The 23680-nt window shown below is 32.7% G+C and overlaps 4 protein-coding genes across 7 annotated transcripts; 3 read left to right on the top strand and 1 right to left on the bottom strand.

Moving 5' to 3' along the window:
- Positions 1-551: 551 nt before the first annotated feature.
- LOC114411384 (histone H3-like centromeric protein CSE4) lies at positions 552-3933 on the top strand. The gene is made up of 2 exons (XM_028375083.1): positions 552-1022; positions 3222-3933. The coding sequence occupies exons 1-2, from the start codon at positions 615-617 to the stop codon at positions 3723-3725; spliced, it is 912 nt and encodes a 303-aa protein (XP_028230884.1). The 5' UTR covers positions 552-614; the 3' UTR covers positions 3726-3933.
- Positions 3904-6827, bottom strand: LOC114413201 (carbamoyl-phosphate synthase small chain, chloroplastic-like). 2 transcript variants are annotated; one of them, XM_028377460.1, is made up of 10 exons: positions 6573-6823; positions 6329-6461; positions 6139-6227; positions 5979-6039; positions 5815-5882; positions 5594-5722; positions 5408-5514; positions 4962-5309; positions 4369-4534; positions 3904-4292 (listed from the first exon to the last, which is right to left on the bottom strand). In XM_028377460.1, exons 1-10 carry the CDS (start codon positions 6670-6672, stop codon positions 4204-4206), a joined length of 1290 nt encoding a protein of 429 aa, XP_028233261.1. In that variant the 5' UTR covers positions 6673-6823; the 3' UTR covers positions 3904-4203. The 2 variants fall into 2 exon arrangements, with proteins under 2 accessions (XP_028233261.1, XP_028233262.1); XM_028377461.1 differs by lacking the exons at positions 3904-4292; positions 4369-4534 and adding an exon at positions 4541-4716 and having other exon boundaries at positions 6573-6827.
- A 2505-nt stretch (positions 6828-9332) lies between these two features.
- Positions 9333-11970, top strand: LOC114413200 (protein BOLA2-like). The gene is made up of 3 exons (XM_028377459.1): positions 9333-9526; positions 11481-11503; positions 11611-11970. The coding sequence occupies exons 1-3, from the start codon at positions 9464-9466 to the stop codon at positions 11804-11806; spliced, it is 282 nt and encodes a 93-aa protein (XP_028233260.1). The 5' UTR covers positions 9333-9463; the 3' UTR covers positions 11807-11970.
- Positions 11971-12718: 748 nt separating this feature from the next.
- LOC114413199 (probable plastid-lipid-associated protein 7, chloroplastic) lies at positions 12719-15403 on the top strand. 3 transcript variants are annotated; one of them, XM_028377456.1, is made up of 7 exons: positions 12738-13196; positions 13265-13404; positions 13651-13773; positions 13962-14060; positions 14167-14211; positions 14768-14841; positions 15014-15403. In XM_028377456.1, exons 1-7 carry the CDS (start codon positions 12935-12937, stop codon positions 15099-15101), a joined length of 831 nt encoding a protein of 276 aa, XP_028233257.1. In that variant the 5' UTR covers positions 12738-12934; the 3' UTR covers positions 15102-15403. The 3 variants fall into 3 exon arrangements, with proteins under 3 accessions (XP_028233259.1, XP_028233257.1, XP_028233258.1); XM_028377457.1 differs by having other exon boundaries at positions 12756-13196; positions 13289-13404; XM_028377458.1 differs by lacking the exon at positions 13962-14060 and having other exon boundaries at positions 12719-13196.
- Positions 15404-23680: the final 8277 nt, after the last annotated feature.

Below are 23680 nucleotides of genomic sequence, written 5' to 3'. Positions count from 1 at the left end.
ATGCCAAGGCTTAAATGCTAAGGAAAAAAAACTCAAATATTTTAACTTATTTTTAATTAATTGACCATTTCAAAATATTTATGTAGTGCATGAAAATTAAATAATAAAGTAGTTTCATACTCAATTAGATTTTGTTTGATTTTACTTTTGTTTTTTTGCGATACATGTTTGTTCTAACTTAATTTTAAAACAACCTTGCGAAGCTGGAAAAAATAACTACTTCTAATAACAGTTTTTTAATTTTTTTTTTACAGTATAAATGTTTTAAAACATCTTTTTATTTAATATTTTATGAAACTAGTAAAATCCTTCTCTCTTAATGCCATAGAATATTTTCAAACAAGGACACAAACCGCCGCGGGTTCCGTTGTCCCGGGAAACCGAAAAGCTTCAAATTTTTTGTAGAAATACTAGTTTGGTGGCTGGCGCCAAAATGAAAAAGATGAATCCGCGTGACATCTCATAAGCAAATCTTAACCGTCTGATAAACCCACACACGGATCGCTCCAAATCCAAACTCCCTCCTTCCAAAATTTCAAACCCTATAAAGCGCTCTTGATTCCACCACCAAAGCACAAAGCAATCTCAACTTCCAAGTTAGGTCACTCTTCCAGATGGCGCGTACAAAGCAAACTGCTCGCAAGTCCACCGGCGGCAAGGCTCCCCGGAAGCAGCTGGCGACGAAGGCCGCTCGGAAGTCTGCTCCGGCGACCGGCGGAGTGAAGAAGCCGCACAGGTTCAGGCCTGGAACAGTGGCCCTGAGGGAGATCAGAAAGTACCAGAAGAGCACGGAGCTTCTGATCCGAAAGCTTCCGTTTCAGCGTTTGGTTCGTGAAATCGCTCAGGATTTCAAAACGGATCTGAGGTTTCAGAGCAGTGCTGTTTCGGCGCTCCAGGAAGCTGCTGAGGCTTACTTGGTGGGACTCTTTGAAGACACCAATCTCTGTGCCATTCACGCTAAGAGGGTTACTATTATGCCTAAGGATATTCAACTCGCCAGAAGAATTAGAGGGGAAAGGGCTTAATTTTGTGATCCCTTTTGGTTTTAGGGTTTACATGTTTTTATTTAGCCCTTTCTGGTTTCCGTCTCTGAATCTTTCAAGGTTTAGATTTATTGTAATGATGCCATTCTGATTGAAGTATTGAAATTATGCGTATTCTCTTCAAGTGAATGTAAACGATTTGTATGGTCTTTGTGGTTGACTTGTTGACTGTTGGCTCAGTTGATTATGCAAATTGGGTGGTGTTGTTCATTCGCTCTTGCATGATTACTTTGTGTCGGTGAGATAAATGAAGCAAATTTATAGTACATAATTAAGCAAATATTTTTTGCTGCTTAAAAAAAATGCAACATTCTTATTAGATGAACGAAGAAGTCACTTAATTGAATTAAAGATTATGGCAATTGCGGCACCTTCTTAGTTGCACCGTTTTCTTTATTGTTAACCTTGGCTATAAATAGGCCACACATGTAACATTTGAATATATGGTGTGAGTGAATGACTTAGTGAGTGAACGTAAAGCTAATTTTTTTTCTTCCTTCTAGTGTGTGCGCGTTAGATAACTTTCTCGGTTTATATTCTTTCGCTGCGTGTGCTTGAGTTGTGTGAGTTTAATTTAAATCCCACTGTTAACACTTTGTAAATCACAGCTGCTTTCAAAACAATATAAGTTCGTATTGTGTTCTATCTTGTGGTTTGTTTGTGCTCTGGTTTGCGATGGAAAATGGTTGTAGGTTGTGTTCTGATGCTGCCTGAAATATGATGCCCTTTTATGGTGTTAGGAGATTGTGGTTCCCGCTGCTTCAATCATTCATGGCAATTTTTGTTCATTTTACTTTTTAGATATTCACTGAGTAATTGAAATTTAGGCTATCTAGAATTTTTGGAACTCAAAGGAACAGACAGTTGTTCTTGCCTCTTATATGCAAATTTTCGTATTAGAAGCAAACATTTATTCGAATTTGACATGTTTTTCAAACCAACCATCTCGATGGTTGATTTAAATATCATATAAAATGTTGTAGAGCTTTTTTCAAATATTGATCTTCGATAACAAAAGATCTTGTCTTTCTCTTTATATATGCTTATTTTCTTATGAGAATACTTTTGGCCTTAGATGAATGAGAGTACTATCTTGTAACTTACAAATAAGCTTTTAATCTATAAATTTTCTTTAACTCTTAGATATAATTAACTATTATCCACATACAAGATAAATGAAAGTACTATCTTGTAACTTACAAATATAAACACAATGGCCAAATTTGTAAACTACAAGATAGTTTTTTCAAATTGTTTAGTATATCTATGAAACAGTTCAGTTTAATTCTCCTAAATTGTTTGACAATTTAGTTCAAACGAATCATTTTTTTAGTTCGTAATTGTTTACGACAATTTAATAATCAATTTGAATTGAACAACTTTACTTATATCATTGCTTTAGTTATTGCTCCGTTGCATAAAGTGATTTCTTCCGTTTGCGAAGTCAATCTTCTTTTTTCAATAATCTTGAATCCTTCCCATGTGTATAAATGCATTTTTTTCATCAAGTTGAACAAATTCTAGGTCCAAATGTGCTATGAATTCTTCACTAACTAGATAAAATACCTCATTAACCTTATGAGCAATTGAACGAATTCCTTTACTACTGATCGTGCCTTAAATTGAACATCATTCTTCTTAAAAAAATGCATCTTTCTTTGCATATACCCTTAAATTGAACATCATTCTTCTTAAAAAATCTGTTATTTTTTATTTCTAATTTTAGCCAAATTTTAATACTTTTTGATTTTTTGGTAATAATTAAAAGTAGCTTTATATTATATTTTAAATTTTTGTTATAGATTAAAATATAATTTATGCATTATATAAAATAAAATATTTATCCTATACAATATACAAACTAAAATACTTGATTTATGACTTTAATAATTTCACAAACTAAATTAAAATCCTTTTTAGCATACAAATAAGGAGACCCGTACTCCCGCGAAACCGAAAAGCTTGGAATTTCTTTTGAGAAAAAAAGGCAAGAAATGAGAAATACACAACCCCACTCCAGTGGCGCCAAACCAAAAACTAAAAATGGTTGAAAAGAGTAATCCGTGTCTCAAAACCGAATCCTAACCGTCCGATTGACTCACACACGGATCGCTCCAAATCCAAATCTCTGAAACACAAAACTCCCTCCCTCAAATTTGAATCTCTCATCTATAAAACCTAAACCCCCTTTCGCTCTCAACTTCATTCCAGCAAAGCGCAAAGCATTCTCCACTACGATTCGCTCTTCCAGAAGCTTCCAGAAAACTCCAGATGGCGCGTACAAAGCAAACAGCCCGTAAGTCGACCGGCGGCAAGGCTCCCCGGAAGCAGCTGGCGACTAAGGCCGCCCGCAAGTCTGCTCCGGCGACCGGCGGAGTGAAGAAGCCACACAGGTTCAGGCCAGGAACCGTGGCCCTGAGGGAGATCAGGAAGTACCAGAAGAGCACGGAGCTTCTGATCCGAAAGCTTCCGTTTCAGCGTTTGGTTCGTGAAATCGCTCAGGACTTCAAAACGGATCTGAGGTTCCAGAGCAGCGCCGTTTCGGCGCTCCAGGAAGCCGCTGAGGCTTACTTGGTTGGTCTCTTTGAAGACACTAACCTTTGTGCTATTCACGCTAAGAGGGTTACCATTATGCCCAAGGATATTCAACTCGCCAGAAGAATCAGGGGCGAGAGGGCTTAGTTAAATAATTCACTTTGGTTTGGGGTTTAAGTGTCTTTGTTTTAACGCCTTGTGTGTGAATCTAGATCGTTGAGCAGTTGCTGATTAGATTTCTTGTAATGATGGTCTTATATATGTAATCAAGTATTTGTCTCTTAGGTATATGGTTGTTTGCCTGTTAGTTGTATCACTTGATCAATTAAATCAGATGAAATGGTTCATAAATAAATAGTAATTGGCAGTTTTTAAAGTAATAAACTATCACTTCATAGGTCAGGTATCATCATGATAAAAACGCTTTTAACAGGCCCAGAATTGGACGGTAACAATGGGTTTGATCTTTAAAATAGCACATGGACACTTCGAAGGCATGCTATGCCTGCTTTTGTCCCAGAAGTTGAAGAATTGAAATCTTGTGTGATGAGACAATCGATCAGTACTTGACTATAACCCTAAAATTTTAGCTAATTTCAATTCCTCCCAGTGTCAGCTTCAAGCATTACGCATCCAAACTAGACACTGTTGATATTTGGGGTTCGGATTTCTTGTTTTTCTCTTGCATCATTAATTCTACAAAGTCCCTAAAAGCTGCATAAAGAACAGATAACGTTAGTTATTAAGTTGATTGAAATAATTAATGAGGCAGTAAGTTTTTATCTCATACCGTAATCAGAATCATGGGGTCCTGGGGATGCCTCTGGGTGGTATTGAAGAGACATTATTCTTTGAGCAGGGAATGCAAGGCCAGCACAGCTTCCATCATTAAGATTCCTATGAGTAACCTCCACTCCTTCTGGCAGTGTGGCAGGGTCAACCGCATAGTTGTGGTTCTGCCAATGAATATACAAAGCCATGCCAGACAATAACAACAACCCAGTCTTATATAATAACTATTTACATGCATACAATCTTTTTATGTTGCCTTCTACTTCATGCCGAAACAAATTCAGTGACATTGACTTCATGCAATAATAGCAGGCTATCTTGGTCAACAGGGACATGAGCTTAGTTACTGCGTAAATTGTTTTAACACCAAAACAAGCATTATTCTACTGAATACTTCTTTTATTTTAAGAAAGTGAGGACAGAGTAGCAACCCTTGTTAGCAAAAACATCCATCTAAAACTAATAATGCTCATTTCTCTTCTCTAGCATACCTAAAAGATTCATGGATTTTACACAAGATATGGTGGAGAAGGAACACTACAAAATTTATCAAAGAATTAGTGTAGAAGAAAAGTCCATTTAATCACATACCTGAGCACTAATTTCAACCTGGCCAGTTCGAAGGTTACGAACAGGATGATTTCCTCCATGATGACCAAATTTCATCTTAAAGGTTTTGCCTCCTAAAGCCTGACCCAGCAATTGGTGGCCCATGCAGATTCCAAAAACAGGCACCTTTCCCAGAATGTTCTTTACTGTCTCAACAGCGTAAGGAACAGCAGATGGATCTCCAGGGCCGTTGCTAAAAAGCACCCCATCTGGCTTCATCTTCAAGGTTTCTGATGCCGGCCATGTAGATGGCACCACAGTGATTTTACAGCCATAGGATGCCAAGCGCCTAAGTATATTATGCTTAATTCCAAAATCATAAGCAACAACCTATGGTTCATTCACCACATTAGGTATATTAACTTATGTATTAGTCAAGCAAAAGGAAGGAGGCAATACCCACAGAATAATACACTGCTAATACTTACATGGAAAGTCTCCCCATGCCCCTTAGAACTAAAATCCCATTCTTGCTTTGTTGTATCAACCCATTCATGCACAGACTGACATGATACTCCACTTATTAGATCAATACCTGCAAAATCAAACAATAGTCAGTACTTCTACTTATTAGATATATTTTCAGAGCCTAAAAAAAAAACTTGTATCCATACCAACAATGTCCCAAGAATGAGTCATCTTAAGTAGTTCCTCCTCTGTTTTAGAATTGTCAGTACTCAACACACCAATAAGGCTGCCTTTTTGCCGTAATCTGCGCGTGATAGCCCGTGTGTCAACGTCATCTGTTGCATATCACCAAGGTTAAAGGCAAAACTTGCAGTTGTACAGAGAGTAGATTTTCTCAAAGAATTATATATTTATATAAATTTCTTACAAATTCCCATGATGTTCCTTTCTGCTAAGTAATCACCTAGAGTTTCTGCACATCTCCAGCTTGAGGTACTGCATGAATTTATTGCAAGTAGAAAGAAAAGGTAAGCATAGCCAAAGTAAAAAGCTCAATCAATGAAGAACATTTGTAGAGCATGTGAAAAAAACCTGATACTCAAACTTCTAATTACTAGACCGGCAAGGAAGCACTGTCTTGATTCCTCATCATCTGGCAGTAGGTGCATCAGAATTCAGAAGGTAGGTTTTAGATGACTTCCAAGAACAAATATTCAAGAGACTTAAAATAATATAAATATTAAATACTTACCAAAATTTACACCAGTGTTACCAATATGTGGATTTGTCATCAGTACAAACTGACCAGCATAACTAGGATCTGTTAGAATTTCTTGATACCTGCAGTTAACAGATATTATTAAATAAACAAATGAAACATCGGTATATCCATGCTCAGATTGAATGAATGCCGGTTTATATATAAAGTTAGTTCATCTCACCCAGTCAATGATGTATTAAAAACAACTTCTCCAACTTGGGTTCCTGAAGCACCAAATGACTTTGCTTTCCAGATTGATCCATCTTCTAACATAAGTCTAGCGCCTGAAGTTTTCCAAGGCCTTTCTCCATTGCCTATATTTCAATACAAAAAAAAAAAAATGCATCAATTTCTTCAAGCTCCATGAAAAAGTACAGAGTGTGTTTCACTTTAAGAAAAGGGAAGAAGCAGGGGTTACGAGTTACCAGCAGAGCATCTGAGAGTAAAGACGCAAAGCTTGGGTGGCGACTTGGAACCGAAGAGGTGAGTCACAGACACAGCGAAGCCCAAAGATTTTGTTGCCATTATCTCTTCTCTTGTGCGTGTCACTCTGAAACCACTTGGGTTCTTATTTTCGCCAAAGTTGTTGACCCTTTATTTTTCTTGTTTGTTCTGTCGTGCTGGGTATCAGAACAGGGCTAAAGGGCTATAGAGGTTGTTTTCAATTTTCATAAGTATTTTCTTTTCTGTTTTTAATTTCTGACGTTTCTCTTTCGTCTGTATATCCTTTTATTCTTTCTTTCTGAAAAAGGGAAATACCACTTGAGTGGTTCAGGAAGCACTTCTGCAACTCTGATATTTGTTGTGTCAATAAAATATGAAAATATTATCCTATCATCATTTATCTTATCTTATTATTCTAGTATATTTTTTTTATTTTGTCGGAAAATCAAGTTAGAAGTGACGCAGTAGGATAAGAGCTCTTTATATATAATATAATTACATATCTACTGATTGTGAATTTTACCTTCTTGATGTCATGTCAAGTATCTAACTTAAATCCACGAGTAAGTCGTTTTACCTTCTCGAAAAATCAGTGACGTAACCAAATTAACCACACAATTTATATAGTTGTGATTGCAAGTACAGCATGTTGCTAATAATTCTGGTATAGGGTGTTGGATTTTAATCTGATTACTTGATCGTTAACCTGCAAATTAGTGCAGTAGATCTCAAGGCTTGCAGAATTTAGTCCGGTGTCACAATGACGGCATGATTCTTATAAGATTTTATATATCTTAACACTATTTGTATATTAATGGAGATAAGTAAATACAATTTCTTTATGATATTAATCAATAATAACAAAAAATAGATATTAAATGAATTACTTTTATAATTTCCGCTCCATTTTATATAAACATTGTTGCTAATAAGTTTCATACTTGGACAACCCTATTCCGCTGCAATCCACTCAACTGGTCATGATAGCCGGATCAAGAAACTAAGCAATCACTGCTACTTCAGTAAACATAAGGGTTCACAATTCAATCACAGGATCAGGCTTCCTACCATTAGAATACCCATCAAGAAATTGTCATCACATGGAGTTTGGCAGTTGTTTGTTTGGAAATTGGCTGTCTACCCTTGAATCATTTGAGTATCTTTAACACAAGGTATGGGTATTGCATATTAGGAGCATCTAAAATGAGTATTTTTCCTAACCAATCCTTTGGCGATAACACAAAACAAGAGTATATTAAAGCAGAAAAATGTGTAAATGATAGAGAGAAAAATGAATTATAGAGAGATATATAGGAAATAGAAGGAATCACCACCTTTCTCTGAATGCATTTAAAGTTGTTTCTCCATGTATATTTTATTTCTTGTAATTGTTGTAGGGTTGAATTTCATGAGACGTGAATCTAAAAGGTTTAACTGCAATCTCTCATGCAAACCCTCATACAACTATGTGCATTGGGAATGACTGACTGATATATATGGCTGGGTTTGGTAAGTGTGTGTTAGTTAAACAAATATATCATATCATCACAATTAAAAAATATTATTAATTAATTGTTTTAAATAATCAAAGTAAATATTGTTAATTAACAAAAAAATTTACATTCAAAAACAAATTAGATTAGTTATCAAAATCTCCCACCAACATTTAAAACAAATTATGTTAGTTATACATAATTTATGATATTCTTTAATTAATCTTTTTTTACAAAATTCTTTTAAAATAAATATTAAAATTACAACAGTAATTAGGCGTTATTTTGTCAGCCATTGACTTGGGTGTGAGAGTCTTTGAAGGTGGCTCGACTTCCTCTTTGATAGCAGTGACGAAGCCTTAGGACCATCCTTCTTCACATTAGTCACGACAGTCAAGGGCATAATATTGGTGCCGACCATAAAAAATATAGTCAAATAATTGCTTAAACCATGGAATCTCTTTGATGTTTATTTGCATATACTCCAAAACAAGAAGTTGGTCCATCACATTTTTACATTCATAGGCACTCCTTTGCATCCATTGGAGATGTTTTTCTTAGTGATCTGTTTGTTGTAAATGTTATAATTCTACAGTAAGTTAATGCTTACTTGCAAAATTTGTACTCGTTTGAAGTTTCATCATTTCTCCACCATGCTACCCTTAGTTCTTCAATCCCATATATGGTTACAGGATGATAATTTGCAATAAGATTAGTCCCCTATCCATAATCATGAACAACAACAACAACATAAATAACGTCGTTCGATTACCGTTAAGGAAATTAATTTTGATGTAACATTTGTAATTTTGCGGTAGGACTGGTCAATATTAATTTTGTTGTATTATTTTTAAATATAAAATTTTAATCAAGATATTCATTTTAAGTCCTTTATAATATATTTTGATAATTCTTTTACACTTAAAATATAACATTTTATTAAAAAAACTAGTCCTAATACATTTTAAACCACAAACTAATTAATTATTACACATTTAATTATTTAAATAAACCACAAACTAAATCAACTATTTAAATTAAGAAATAAGAAATGACGTGGGGAATTCAATTTTCCAAATGTCGATTTTCCTTTTTCTAATAAAGAAAAAATATTAATGTTCAGAACTCATTTTTCAATTGTCAATTCCGATTTTTAAAAATGAGTATTCGGATAAATATTTTGGAGGATAAGTATTTGTGTAAATAACTTTTTCATTCTATCCATTTATTTTTTCTTTTTGGCACTCAACATAGTATTTTTTTTATCAGCGTCTCGATAACGCAAAATCAAAACGCGAATATATTCCGTTAATGAAAAAGTAGCGGCTAGAACAGAAAAATAAATTGAAGATTGAGAGAAGATACAAAACAGAAGAGAGATGGGCGTGACGAAGGAACAAGTTGAATTATCCTTGAAGGCCAAACTGAACCCTTCTCACCTTGTAAGCTTTCTTTTTCCTCTCTTTCACTTTGCTATGTTCGTGTTTCACGTGTGTTTCGTTTTCTACTTTCTTGCAGTTGTAGTTACGTATTTATTTTGCAATTTTACCACCAGTGTGTCCGTTAGTTCTAAATAATCTGTTCATTCAATTGAGTTCTCCTTCTTACTTACCAAAATCCCAAAAGTGAAATTTCGGCATATTAACTGTTTGGATAAATTTCTCATAACCACTTATAGGAAAAGAAAACAAGAAGGAAATTGAAGTAAGTTTCTCCATAAGTTAAAAACCAGCTTTTGTAGAAGTTGATATGAGAGAGCTTCTACATATTAGCTTTAACGTAAGTTAATTTTAGCTTTTGGAGAAGCTTACTTTATTTTTCCTTATTTTCTTCTTTTATAAGTGCATGTATAGAACCTAAAGTTTCGGCTTCTAAATGAGAAATAGCTTTTGATTGAAACGAAGCTTTATCCAAGGAGTGAAGCATAATTCGTTGGTTTATCTAGAGAACCATGAATTGGTTTGTGGGTAGCAATTCATGGTTGAGTTGTAAGTTAGGTCACTCCCATTCTTGTTTCAATTCATGAAAATGACAGTTGGAGAAGAGATAGAGCAGGGCTGTGAAGCAGAAAAATGTGAAGGTAGCATCAAGATACCCAAGTAAAGGGTGGAGCTTGGAGTTGATGACAACGGAATAACAAGTGGAGATGTAGCAGCTCTATTGGGAGGAAGAGAGTTAGCATGGGAATGCTCAAACTCAAACTCAAACTCAAAGAACCCCATTTGCACTATGCAAATTATGATGATTGTGGATGGTCATGTCTGTGCATTTAATAGATCTTTGATTTCTTCGTAGCTTTGTGTATTTCTTTTTTATGGGTGTGGGAATCTAAGAGAAAGAAACCCTTGCATCCCAAGGCAAGTACAAAAGCATCCCACAAACCCACTGCATACTGACTTATCCCATTGTGCTGCATACTTGGCAAGATGGCACAGGGCATATCCAAATCTGTAACATGTACCAGATAGTATTGCGAATTCTTAAGCCACCAGAATTGATCTCTTTGGCTGTCTGGTTTCTTTTGACTGGGTTTTACTGCTTTGCTCCTTTTAATGAGCTTAAGTATTTTTTGTTCCAAGTTATTTCCTTATCTTCTTTCTTTGGTGTATCTGCGGCAACAAGTTTGATACCTTGTGCGAAATATTCAAACCCTCACCACTTGGCCAACCTTAGTGGGTTGGTTATTTCCATATCTGACTGCAACCATTTTGTAGATATCAAAGAGTTGCTGACATAAACTGTCTTCTCCTACATGGATTATTGACTTTCTTATTTATTTAATTGTGTGAGAATACATGGTTCATGGTGCTTCTACTTATCCATTGGATCTTGGTTGCTTAGTTAATGCATTGGAATTTTACTCGATCTAAAATTCTCATGTGCTCTATGGTACCTGTTATTATCTATGACTATCAGAAATCCATACAACAATTTTGGAATTTCCTTTGACACTGGACAGTCTGAGTGAATTATGCAGTGACCTTGAATTAAGTGTTGTCTCTTGAATTTTTCACACATGTCCAATCATTTTAAACATTTACAAAAATTTTATGTTTGTCAATGTTGTGGTTTGCTTCATCACAAAAACTTCTTTCAATATTGTTAATAGAGAGCTTCCCACTTGCATGTCACATGGGGTGTGTAATACTTTAAATATGAAAATTTGTTAAACTTAAAGGGGATTTTTTATAAGGGTTTGGAGATTGTCTGTTAATTCTAGCCCTCTGTTTAACAGTTTCATGATTTGCCTAAGTTCATGGGAGTTATGCATAACAAATCAAATTTTATGCACCAAACATGAAATGGGCTAACTTCAGCTGTGTACCCTACCCTGTATTTGACACCCCTCCCTTTCTTCATATTCCGTGGTCTGATTTTATTTTATTTGTGTTTCAGGAAGTGGTTGATATATCTGGAGGGTAAGCGTTTTTTTTTCCCCACTAACAGACTTTTTGTTCTCTACTTTGTAGCACTGTTTACTTCCTCCTTTTTTTTTTATCTTACAATGTTATAATGTGGCTATTAGGTGCGGTGCAAGTTTTGTGGTAGAGATTGTATCCGAACAGTTTGAAGGCAAAAGGCTACTTGAGAGGCATCGAATGGTGAATGCTGCCTTAGAGGAGGAAATGAAACAAATTCATGCTCTCTCTATTAAGAAAGCTGTTACCCCAGAGCAGTGGAAACAACAGCAAGAATCCAACCAATCAAATCCTGCTGCCTAGAGCATATGTTTTAGTTATAAAATAAGAAATCCATACAGGGTGTTGCTGACTGTTGACATTGTTTGTGGATTCTAGTTCTATGTAGTTTTATCGACACTCAAATTTACAATTGTACTACTAAATTTTAGTTTACAAAATCTGGCTTCCCGTAAGTTATTTTAATATGTGACCCTCTTTAGGTAGGAGTTTTCAAATAATTTGTCATGTATACCTTCTAGGACCTTTTTTTTCTTTCTTTTCTTTACGTGACCATGAGTTTGAACTTATGGTCTTATATAAATCACCCACGTCTCGTGCCACTAGATATAGTGACTTTAACTTCTTTTTTTAAAGAAGTAAAATATGAATCTAGGATATTTTTTTCCGAGTCTAGATACATTCATTTTTGTTTCTCTTAATTTCTTACCAACTGCACTCTTTCTATGAAAATTGTTTACTTGAAAATTTTAGTTCAATTGAAGGACTTACCAGTTACCAGATGAATTTTATTTCAAGTCTTTAGGGATTGTTGCCAGATCTTAAACTGCATTAGAGACACTTGAGGATTTAATTCGTCGTGTTTTGCGTTGCAATTTCCCTTGTTTCATATTTGTGTCTGCTTATCTCACTAGAAGGTTTGCTCAAGCTTCTAAGACGTCTTTGCAATTCTGCTCTTTCCCTTGCAACCAATTAACCAGCTTGAGAACTTTTTTCTTTGTATCCTATCTAATCTTATCCCAGACACATGCGAACTTGATTAATTCATAAATGTTCTGAGCATGACCCTATTGTTGTGTGCACTCCCTATTGAAATGAAGACTCAGCTGCAGGGTAATTTTTTATATAAAAAACTTCACAAAATAATGTTTTTTTCTCTCTATTAGAACATGGGCCTTTAGAGGTTGGCACGTAGAAGACCAACGCATAAGGTATCTATCAACTGGATCTCGTGTCCTTCAAATGGGAACTTCTAAACCACATGTCTCGATAGACCTATCCACACAACCTTTGTTATAAAAACTAAATCGTGTCACAGTTTCCCTTTGGCCGAAATTTTCAGCCTTAATAACTCCTTATCAGCAAAATAGATAGAGCAACGACCCTCTCCTATGTTTCATCCTTCTGTCTCTCATCCCACGTGAAGGTTCAATGGTCACTAAGCTAGTTCAGCCACCAATGACAGATTCCCATGTGAGTCCTCTTATTTGTAGAACCATGAATGCCATGAAACTCCAAAATTTTGTTCCATCTAGAAATCATTCAAGAATAAACACTTCAAGATTTGGTGAGAGACCATTATGGTTTAGACCCATTACAATCATTAAAGTTGCAGAACACAATCCTGGCTCAGGCTTAGCTGAGCTTGAAACACTTGCTCAGAAGAAAAGAGAGCTTTGCCAGGCGGTGGAAGGTACCCACTCCAGTTATTTTCATCTCCCTTTTATTATTATGATCGAAATAGTAATATGATTGAAAAAGAGTGGCAAAAAAACATGTTTCAAGGAATCAACAGGGGAATTTTTGGAATCCCAGCTACCAAGAAATCTGAAATTGAAAGATTGGTGAAGCAGATAGAATCTCTGAATCCAACTCCATGCCCAACTCTAGAACTGGAGAAGGTAACACCGATCCTTCTTCATTGGCATTACCCTGTAAAATAGTTTTACACTGTCATCTAATCACAAATTAGTGAAATCACCATGCATAGTAAGTTTATTGATTTTTACAATAAATACCTTGAAGGTGATAACAATGATGATTTGTGATTAGATGATAGTGTTAAAGTGTTTTGCATTGTTAAACTATTTTATACTGTTAATACATAATCATCAAAGTCTAATTATAATATGTTGTTGTTATGGTAGGTGGCTGGGTGCTGGAGGCTTGTTTACAGTACGATCTCAATTTTGGGATCAAAGAGGACCAAATTAGGCCTCAGAGACTTCATCTCATTGGATGATTTTTTTCAGACGATTGACATATCCAAGGTACTAAAACAATTCAGTTCTGAATTTTGTATGATAAAGGCTGTTTTTCTTTGAATTGAGATTTTATTTGATAGCATGGGACCTCAGAAGATACACAGCTATGCACCGTTTCCACAATTTCAAGTTTTTTTTAAAAAAAAATTTTATCTACTGACTTTTAACTTTGGTAATGTGATTTGAAAATGGAGAGCAAAGCAGTTAATGTGATAAAGTTCAGTGCAATGGGATTGAGTTTGTTGTCTGGACAGCTTAATATTGAAGCCTCTTTCAGGATTGCTTCCTCAACAGTTAAAACTCCACTTCTTGTTTGGTCGCTTATTTCTCTGTAAAGCATTAATATGTTAATATGGCTTCCAAATAACTACCTAATTGGTTACTGCTTGAAATTGACAGAGGGTTGACATTAATTTCGAAAACTCAACGATCACTCCTGACCGGGTATGTTAGCCATATTCTGTTATATTTTTTACTTAATTGTGATTTTAATTCTTATATCTTAACTTATGAGTGTTTTTTTTATCTTCCTTAATTATTCGCATTTAGTACTCCTAGTGTTCCAATTATTAAAATTAAATCTCATACTTCAAATTCTAATATACAATGGGAATATAATGAAAGCGTGGCATGGCATTGATTTGTATAAATTGGCAATGAAAATAATGTATTTTAAATAAAAATGGATTTCATTATATTTTATAATTTTATTTTTATGCAAATACTTTAAATATTTTTTCCATTGCCATTTTCTATAAATCAATATCACGTCACACATTCGTTATATTTAACTTAATTACTGATCGAAATTTGGGGTGTCGGACTTGATTTTAATAATTAAAAAATTATGAAGATTAGAACCGAACATGGAATTAAGAGGAAAAAAAAAATCACACATTGGCTAAATTATAAGAACTAAAAATTGTAATCTAGACTATTTTTCTATGCTAATCAGAATTTTCACCTATAATTAATCTGTTTTTCCTCCTTGCATGCACAGTTGATGAATGTATTTCGGAAAAATTATGATCTTTTGTTGGGCATCTTCAATCCAGAGGGATGGCTGGAAATCACGTATCCTAATTCTTTGAAGATTTTTCTTCTTCTTTTCTTTTATTGGTCTAATTTTGAGGTCCAACCCATATCTACTCTTTTTGACGAGCCCAAATCATGTCTTTCTTTGTTTTCTCATGCTTTTTATTATTGATGAAATTTGTTGTTGTTCCTAAACTCCATTATGCCATAGATATGTTGATGATACCTTGAGAATAGGAAGGGACGACAAAAGCAATATCTTTGTACTGGAAAGATTTGATGATAGTAATAACACGTAGCCAATTTCCTTCCACTTTAATCTTCAAAATTAATTAGTACGCGAGGCATTTTTTATCCTTACAGATGTTTTTGTTTTGAAAATTTTGTTGGCCAAGATTCATTTAGTAAATATGATAGAAATTTCTTCTTATACAAATTATTATGGGCAGAAATAAGCAAGTTATGTTGCTTAAGAGAAGCAATTAATTACTGATCACTGTTGTATTCCTACTCTCACTAGTGGCCATGAGTAGTTTGTGCCTTATAGTATTGTATCTTAAAATTCTTAGGTTTAGATAAGGTTTTGGTTCTTGTATTTTTACTTATTGGAGGTTTTTTTTTTTATTTTCATTTAAATATTAGTAATAGGATTAATAAATAAATTTGTCAGTTAAAAAATAAATAAACTAATAGGATTAATAATGAGACTGATATTTAGTGAAAACCAAAATCACAGACGAGATACTAAGGATTATTAATATCTAAAATCTTGCTTGAAACAAATGCCTCTTTTTCATGGTGTGAACAAAGCCAATGCCTAGAAGAGCTCTCAAAAAGAAATCAGAAAAACAGAACATTCTCAGTACCTCATAAAATGAAATCACCTTCAATGTTGAATAAAAAAAATGTTCCTAATATTGATAAAAAAAATTAATGTTAGAACTTCCACCCTTGAAAATGTGTCCCATAGTAGTGCTTTCTTCGCCTGGATTATTAAAGATGTGTTTGATTTACATTTTCTTTTTTTTTTTATTTCTTGATTTCATTTTCTAAGTTTTCATTTTCAAAAGATTAGAATTCTGAAAATATGTTTGAGTTGACGTCTTGTTTTCTGCTTTCAAGAAATAAAAATACTGAAAATACGTTTTCAAAAGAAAATGTATTTTTAGCATTTTCATTTTACCTAAAATGAGGTTCTTGGTTTCAAATGAAAACAAAATTTTCTTATTTTCAGTTTTTGGTTCGTTTGAGAAAATATTTTCATTGAAAATGTTTTTAAAATTCTAACCAAATATATTTTCATCACCATTTTTTATTTCTAATAAGAATGAAAACAAAAAGCAGTCAAAATTAAACATGATCAGTGAGTTTGACCTTATAAAATTATATTAGTGAAGAATTTAGAAGTGTGCAGGATGGTTTGGATCTTGTACATGGAATACAAGACACAAAATCAAGTTATCAACTGGTGCGAAAAGAAGACACATGTATTTTGCATATACATGTTACATACTTTGTTGAATTGTTTATCAATCATTAAGATTCTTTATGTTGAAATGAAGCCCGCAGTGTGACATTACTTTTCTTCCATTCAGAACAAACAAACTGGATAGTGAACTACTGAACTTAGTTTGTCCTTATTCAACTTTTACCATCTAAGATATTTTAATTTAAACATGTTTCAGTGTTCTGTTTTTGTAGTAGCTATTACCAATTATACGAAATATAAAACAATTACATATCTAAAATATTAAATTCATTAATAATGACGCAACTATAACAGAAATCCTAAATCCTAATATACCCTAATGGTGCAGCATAAGTGCACTTAATTACTTAAAAGTGAGAATGTTGTACTTATCAATACACAGATAGTTGTGAAGTATCAGGTTGATACTATTGTTCACAAAAAAACCAAAATAACAGCCATAAAAAGGCCACAAATGTCTTTTACCAAAAAAAAAACTACCTAGAAATGAAGAGAAAGACTGTTTTTGTAGACCAAAATAGAATGCCTAGGAATTTCCTTTTGGAAAAATCGGTTATAATAGCCTCATCTAATTCAAAGATTTTGATACAAGTAAAACTGCAGAATCACAAAAATATATATATAACATGGCAAGGCAAGGTTCTAAAAACACTTACTTGATTTAACATAAATTCAGATAAGCCGTGCGAGCTTTGTATAGGAGGAGTTCAGTTACGATAAGGCAAAACCAAACTTTGAACATAATCAGTGGAATCCAACCAAACTCTTTGGTGGTAAATCTTACTATGCTCTACGATGTTATCTCTCTGGTGATACGTAAAAATTAAAGGACCTGGTTTACATTTACTTCCCAGAAACACAAGATCGCCATTTTCAGACATGCTCAATGGGAAGACCACCCCAAGACAGAATGAACGGAAGAAATCAGGATGATGGTTATATGTAACACATTCAGCAACGGCGTTCAAAACTCTACAACTCCAAACTTTAGACTTGATTTGCAATAATCATAATCAGAAAGAGAACTCTCACATTCGTTTTCATTGATTCCCAATCCACAACCACTGTAACCACTTTGTAAGTGTCTCTTGAACCGAAGCCCATCATCTTACAACCACGTCTTGGGGTCTGAATTTGAAACTGTATACATGGTGATTTTTTGGATATTAACCTCGTATCAGGGTTCCAAAACCGGACCCAGGTTAAGTAAAATCCATCTTTAAGAGTCTCCGCTCTCAAACAGATCAAACCATTGCATACCCCAGTAAGGTCGTACTTCATATTCATTGGGAGGCCATCATCATATTCGTTATCAACACTGTGAATGATGGCTGCTCCAGTGTAGGGAATATGGTTTGAGGTCATCATCATCAATGTTGCTGCCCAGTAGCCTGAATAGGATCATAGGGGTGTTTCTGTGATTGCTAGAATTTTGAAGGTGTAGTTTCACAAAAGTAGAATTTTGAAAAATTTATTTTTCTACGATGAATTTTGTGAAAAAAATATAATGCTTAATGGCAAGAGAGATGAATAGTTAAATAATTGTTTGGTTTAGAAATATTATTTTTTATAATATTAACAATGAAAAAATTATAGAATAGTTTCAATATTAAAATGTATAAAAGACAATTATAATTTGTAGAATATAAATATTTTAAATTTCTTTGGTATTTTGTAAAATCTTACTATTTTACTTTTGTAAAAACATATATTATTTTTTATCTATCACTGACAAAAAAAATAAAAAAAATTCTAGATCCGCCTATGCATGTCAGTTTTGCGCGTGCTTCACATTCGCTGCAAATAGTTTACTGGAAAATCATCATCCTCGCAATTAGATTGCAAATAGTCTCGAAAATCTTTTAAAGATAAAAATAAGTTTTTTTTAAAAAAAAAATACAATAAAAATTTGACGTAGGAAAAAAAAAATTGATAAATGAGCTAGTAGAAGATTTTAAAATATATATCGTGATAAGATGCTAATTTTGATAAAAGTTTAGAAAAATAATTTATTATGCATATGCATGCAATACTAATTAATGATTCATATCTCAACAGACATGAGTTATTTTGCGTTTTTTTTTCTGAATGAGTTATTGTGTATATACGATTAAGTATTAATTTTGAATAAAATATGTTTGAAATTCCCATAAAATTTAAAAAATATAAATTTTTCATGTAAATTTATAGATGGTAAAAATTGTATACAAATTATTCTGCTAAATAAATTACTCCCACATGTGATTTTTTTTATTAATGATTGAGATTGTTTACTTCATAATTTTTTAAATATAAAATAATTTTTTTGTTTTATAAAAAAATAAATATTTAAAAAATATATTTATGAAAAAACTATTGAATTAAATACATTGATTTTTTTAAATCTCATCTGAAATGAATAAAAATGATAATTTTCATCGTTTAAAACTTAAGGATGAAAATATTTGTTTTCATCATAACCAAGATGATAATAAAATGACAAAAATATTTAGTTCTGATGTGGGAAAAAAGCTCTTATTTGTTTCTAGGAAAAAAATTATATTATTTCATGCATAATTTAAATAACAATAATAAAATAAGATGTAATCAAAATCATGAGAACCACCATAAAATATTAAGCCCTTGTGAAGTTTAACTCACCCATAAAAATTGGTGCTTCTACTTCTATAGGACCAATTAATATTCTAACAAAGAATATAGAGAGAGAGAGAAAATCAATTGTAAAAAAATATGCTCATCATAGATGTGACATGACATCCGTGATCAGCGGAATAAATTAAGAAAAAAGCAAGGAAAGGGAATATATTGGTTGTTCAAAATTTTGGATAATTAACATATATTTTGAGAAATAAGGAGCGAACACACGACGCAAGCGTGATGAATGATGGGCGACACGATGTAAATGTAATTATAAGCACACCACAACTACGATCGACATTTGCCTTTTCCCTCGAACATGACAGCTCTACTTGATTCGTGCTTTCTCTTAGATCACATATTTTTCTTTCTTTTTGCCGTCTAAATTTTTTTAGTTATAGAAAAGAAGATTCAACTATATATTGATGAATGAAAGACGGCTAGAACGGGTCAGGTAACGACAATTCAACAGAAAAAGTAGGTCAAACAAAAAAATATAAATTTGATTCATTTGTTTTTTGAAGTTTGTATCCTACTCATATAGTTTTTTTACGAGTTTTTTTAATATTTATTAATTATTCTATTATATTTTAATCGAGGTAAAAGAGAATTATTATTGGATTATTAGATTATCCGGTTAAGATTTTGATCAAATTAAGAATCTGATCCAATTAAATTTAATCGATTTAGTTCGGTTCAGTTTTTATAATATTTTTTTTAATTCAACCTAATCCATTTATGAATAATTTGGTTTGATTCGAACTAATAAGTTACACATTTAAATTTGATCTTTTTTCTTCTTCTTAGAATTACTATATATTTTATATTATGATTCATCTAAATATACAATACAATTAGCACAATATTATCAAATGTCTCAAAGTAGTAAAATTGATTTATTTAATACCATCAACATCATATTTTAAAATAGATTAATACAAATTAAAACAAAATATTTTTTAACGAGATTTACTATAATAGCCTGAATCACAACTATTTCCTACAAACTAATTTCTTACAATAAACTTTGTTCTAACTAGATTTATTTCAATCAAATTTGCTGAAACAAATGAACAAAATTTGATCCATTAATATTATAAACATGGTAGGAAAATATGAAAAAAAAGTGAAACAAATAATAATATATCTGGAAGTAATATCTTAATAATATTTAATAATATTTTAATAGTCTCAACACTTGCATTTTTCAACACCTAAAATCCTAATATTAATAATATTTAAAATCAATCCAAACAACTTTAAAAATTTTGATAAGTTCGTTACGATTTTTGTCGGATCTATAAATCTAAACTCGTGACTCAACTTGTACATGAATGATTTTGATGATTTTGATCGATTGGATTAGATTTTAACCAAAATACATAAATGATCTAATTCAAATTGTTCAAATTAATTTTGATCAATTCTGATCCAGGAATAACTCATAACACATAAACACCTCTATGTTTAGTTATTAGTTGAAAAGAGTTAATAGACTAATGAAAAAATGTAAAACAAATTTCTTTCATTTGGTTAAATATTAAAATGTTGTAGTCTATTCGAAAATTACCTACTACCTTAATGAAAATGAAGCATTCATTTTAGTTAGCCGAGTCAAATGACTTGACAACCCAACTTCTAATACATCATAAGGAAAAATCCAAATTATCAAAGACACTTTGAGTACTGAAAAACTCTCGAACAAATTGAGAAGATCTTAACTCCAAATAAATTAGGAAAAGAAAATGACAAGTCTAATAACAGTAACGGCATAGGCTAACAGGACCAAATATTTGTTAACCTTCAATTATTAAAGTTCTTATTTTTTTTTGTAATGAAAAAATTGATAGAATTTTCAATGATTCAAACGTCAGAGGGTGCATATATATCGTGACTTGTGAGTACTCTTTCTCTTCAACGCGATCTACAACTCCCAAAGCATTCTAAGTTCTAACTTCTAACCCCTAAGTAACAGAGACCAGTTTAGAAAGAGAAATAACTTCGCTTATGCTGTTTATGTTGAGAAGATGAAAATAAAAAATATAAAAATGATTTTTGAATTAAAGTATTGTAGACGTGAAACTTACATGAAAGTCATATAATTTTTTTTTATTTTTCTCTTGCTTTTTTCAATCAATCACAATATCATGTTGTGTTTGATAGAGAGAGGAGAAGTAGGTAGATAAGAAAGAAAATGAAAAATAAAATAAAATAAAAATTGTTTGATAAGAGAGAAATAAAAATATGTAAAAAATATTAGAATTAAAATAATATGATATATAAAATAAAGAGAAGAAACAATTACAATAAAAGTACTAATGTATCCTTTTATTAAGTGGGTTGTTTTTTTTTCTACGGTAAAACTGTGTGAACAGTACAAATTATTGATGAACTTTTTCACTTGAGAGGTGATATATTGGGTCACGAAATCCACCAAAATATTTGAATATTTCTTTCCAATTTCATCGCTCCCAAACCTTAGAGCATGTTTAGATGAGACAATTTAAAATTTTAAATAATTTTAAATTTTGAGAATTTCAAATACTTCAATTTAAATTTTTTTTATTTTTAAAATTATGTGTTTGGATACAACCTCTCTCTTCAATAATCACAGAATTACCAAATTACCATCAAATGACAGTCTCAGATTTCAAACCAAAACTAAACCCAAATTCTCCTCTCTCCCCTAACCTCAACCTCTCCCTCTTCAAAAAAAGCTTCAAATTGCATCCTATTGCACCAGAAAATTCTCCATCTCCCTTATCCCGCGCACAGCACCACAACCACTGTAACCACAATGGCGGAAGAGCCTGAAAACAATCCACCGCCGCGTCGTCGGAATCTCCAATCCCCTCCGCACAGGATGCCACGGAGGAAACTGCAGCTCCAGCTCCGGCAACGACGTCACAAGCAAGTGCCGAGATCATCGCTCCTCTGGCGCTAGCTCCAAAGCGGCAGCGCCGTCCGAGTGTTCGCCTGGGGGAGATCGGCGACCAACGTGTATCCGTGCACGACCACGACTCGCAGACGCGTCGCCCTTGCATGCTATCATGGAACTGGCGGACTTCGAAGGCATCTTCCAGAACCTCGAAGGCGCACTTGGTGACGAACCTCGCAAATTAGAGAGAGAGAAAAGAGAGACGAGAGAACTCTTACATAATTTTCAAATTTACTCCTTTGAAGATAGAATTTGAAATTCTATTTTTTCAACTAACTAAAATTCCTTTTAAAATTTGAAATTCCTTTTTCTAAAACATCCAAATCGTTACTTTTAATAAAAAAGAATTTAATTATCTATAAAAAATACATTGCCTAGTTAAATTACCTTATTCAAACACACTCTCAGGGCTTTCTCTTCTCATTTCGTGGATTTCGTCGCAACCAATCCATAGTTAGATTTACCAAAAGTAATGTAAAGCTAGGATCATTTATGGGGTGTTTGTTTCTTATTTTTAAAATTTGTTTTCTGTTTTTAAAATATGAAAACTAATTATTTTTTTTCGATTTTGGATCCAAAAGAGACTAATCTTAGTTGCGGTACATGTGATTGTCATTAATTTAAAGAAATTTTTCATATAAGAAAAATCGAATATGAATTGTTTCCCTAAATAATTTTTTGTCCACCACATGTGAGTGCATCAAAGTCTTACACTATTATGTTATATTATGTTAACCTCTTTGAGTTAAAAAATTCTTTGATTAAAGCCATTTTAAAAATAATAATTTTGAATTTAAAATTTAAAAAATAAACTTTTTTATTTGCAATTTCTTTTTTGTATTGTCGCTTTTTTTCCTTCACTTTTAAAAAATTGAAAATCAAATAACTGTATCCAACACACCTTATATTTTTGATTTTTACATTTATAAATTTATTTATGTAACTAGAAAATATTTATCAATATTGTTTGTTAGTTTTTATTAATAAAATATTTAAATTCATGATTTTTTTCCTTTTTTTTTTCCCTCTTTTCACCACCAAACTAACGTTATAATCCCATTTGGTATCAAATTCTAGACCTAGATACCTATAATATCACTAACATGACTATACTATGTAAACATTTAGTATACATTATCATTTTAATGTGATTTTTACTAATTTGAGTGGCAACGTGTCTTGTACAAGTACTCACCTATTTTTGAGGAGGTCTCTACCATATTAGAGCAGCAATTCACCTTAAATGAAATTGAATCTTGGTGCATTGAAGCACACCAGTCAATATTCCTCAAGTGATCAGCCCTAAGCCTAATCTATGTCAAACACAACAATATAATCCACTTCAGACACACCATCCACATTCATTCCAAACACATCAGTTATAATAGTCAACGATTAAATCCTTTCATCAACACATTGCAAAGACATGCTTTGTTTTTGTATGTTTGTGTGCATGAGAGAGAGAAATGCTAGGGTAAGTATATTCATGAAAATGTCCGCATTTGAGGTTGTCGAGTAGTAACCAATGCGTGACATCAACTAATGATTACTATATATGTTATTATCTAACGAAAATACCAAACATCTACCGAAGGGTCCACTACATGGCTGTCCTATATACTGTCCATCCATGCGTACAACGCCCATCCAGCTGGAATGCCCACTTCTATGTGTAGAAAACATAGAAAAATTGTTCTACGGCCAGTGACATCCTCACTTTCTACTAACCAATACGTGTTTTATGGGAATATCAATATTATAATCTAATGAATTTTCTAAATAATTATTACCTAATCTTGAATTTAATATCACAT

Source organism: Glycine soja, chromosome 5, assembly GCF_004193775.1.
Source record: "Glycine soja cultivar W05 chromosome 5, ASM419377v2, whole genome shotgun sequence".
In the NCBI taxonomy this organism is placed as follows: Eukaryota; Viridiplantae; Streptophyta; class Magnoliopsida; order Fabales; family Fabaceae; genus Glycine; species Glycine soja.
Note: the sequence above shows the minus strand (reverse complement) of the source record. Positions and strands in the feature narration are given on the sequence as shown.

What these genes read in the sequence shown, in the direction of transcription:
- LOC114411384 (XM_028375083.1), top strand. Translation starts at nt 615, where the DNA reads ATGGCGCGTACAAAGCAAACTGCTCGCAAGTCCACCGGCGGCAAGGCT. An exon ending in GAATTAGAGGGGAAAGGGCT is followed by an intron (nt 1,023 to 3,221) that starts TAATTTTGTGAT and finishes CATCTATAAAAC; the next exon opens with CTAAACCCCCTTTCGCTCTC.
- LOC114413199 (XM_028377456.1), top strand. Translation starts at nt 12,935, where the DNA reads ATGGTCACTAAGCTAGTTCAGCCACCAATGACAGATTCCCATGTGAGT. An exon ending in TCAGGATTGCTTCCTCAACA is followed by an intron (nt 14,061 to 14,166) that starts GTTAAAACTCCA and finishes TGAAATTGACAG; the next exon opens with AGGGTTGACATTAATTTCGA. An exon ending in CAACGATCACTCCTGACCGG is followed by an intron (nt 14,212 to 14,767) that starts GTATGTTAGCCA and finishes TTGCATGCACAG; the next exon opens with TTGATGAATGTATTTCGGAA.
- LOC114413200 (XM_028377459.1), top strand. Translation starts at nt 9,464, where the DNA reads ATGGGCGTGACGAAGGAACAAGTTGAATTATCCTTGAAGGCCAAACTG. An exon ending in AACTGAACCCTTCTCACCTT is followed by an intron (nt 9,527 to 11,480) that starts GTAAGCTTTCTT and finishes TTTGTGTTTCAG; the next exon opens with GAAGTGGTTGATATATCTGG. An exon ending in GTGGTTGATATATCTGGAGG is followed by an intron (nt 11,504 to 11,610) that starts GTAAGCGTTTTT and finishes TGTGGCTATTAG; the next exon opens with GTGCGGTGCAAGTTTTGTGG.
- LOC114413201 (XM_028377460.1), bottom strand. Translation starts at nt 6,672, where the DNA reads ATGGCAACAAAATCTTTGGGCTTCGCTGTGTCTGTGACTCACCTCTTC. An exon ending in TCATTCTTGGGACATTGTTG is followed by an intron (nt 5,515 to 5,593) that starts GTATGGATACAA and finishes TTGATTTTGCAG; the next exon opens with GTATTGATCTAATAAGTGGA. An exon ending in ACCCCATGATTCTGATTACG is followed by an intron (nt 4,293 to 4,368) that starts GTATGAGATAAA and finishes TTCTTTATGCAG; the next exon opens with CTTTTAGGGACTTTGTAGAA.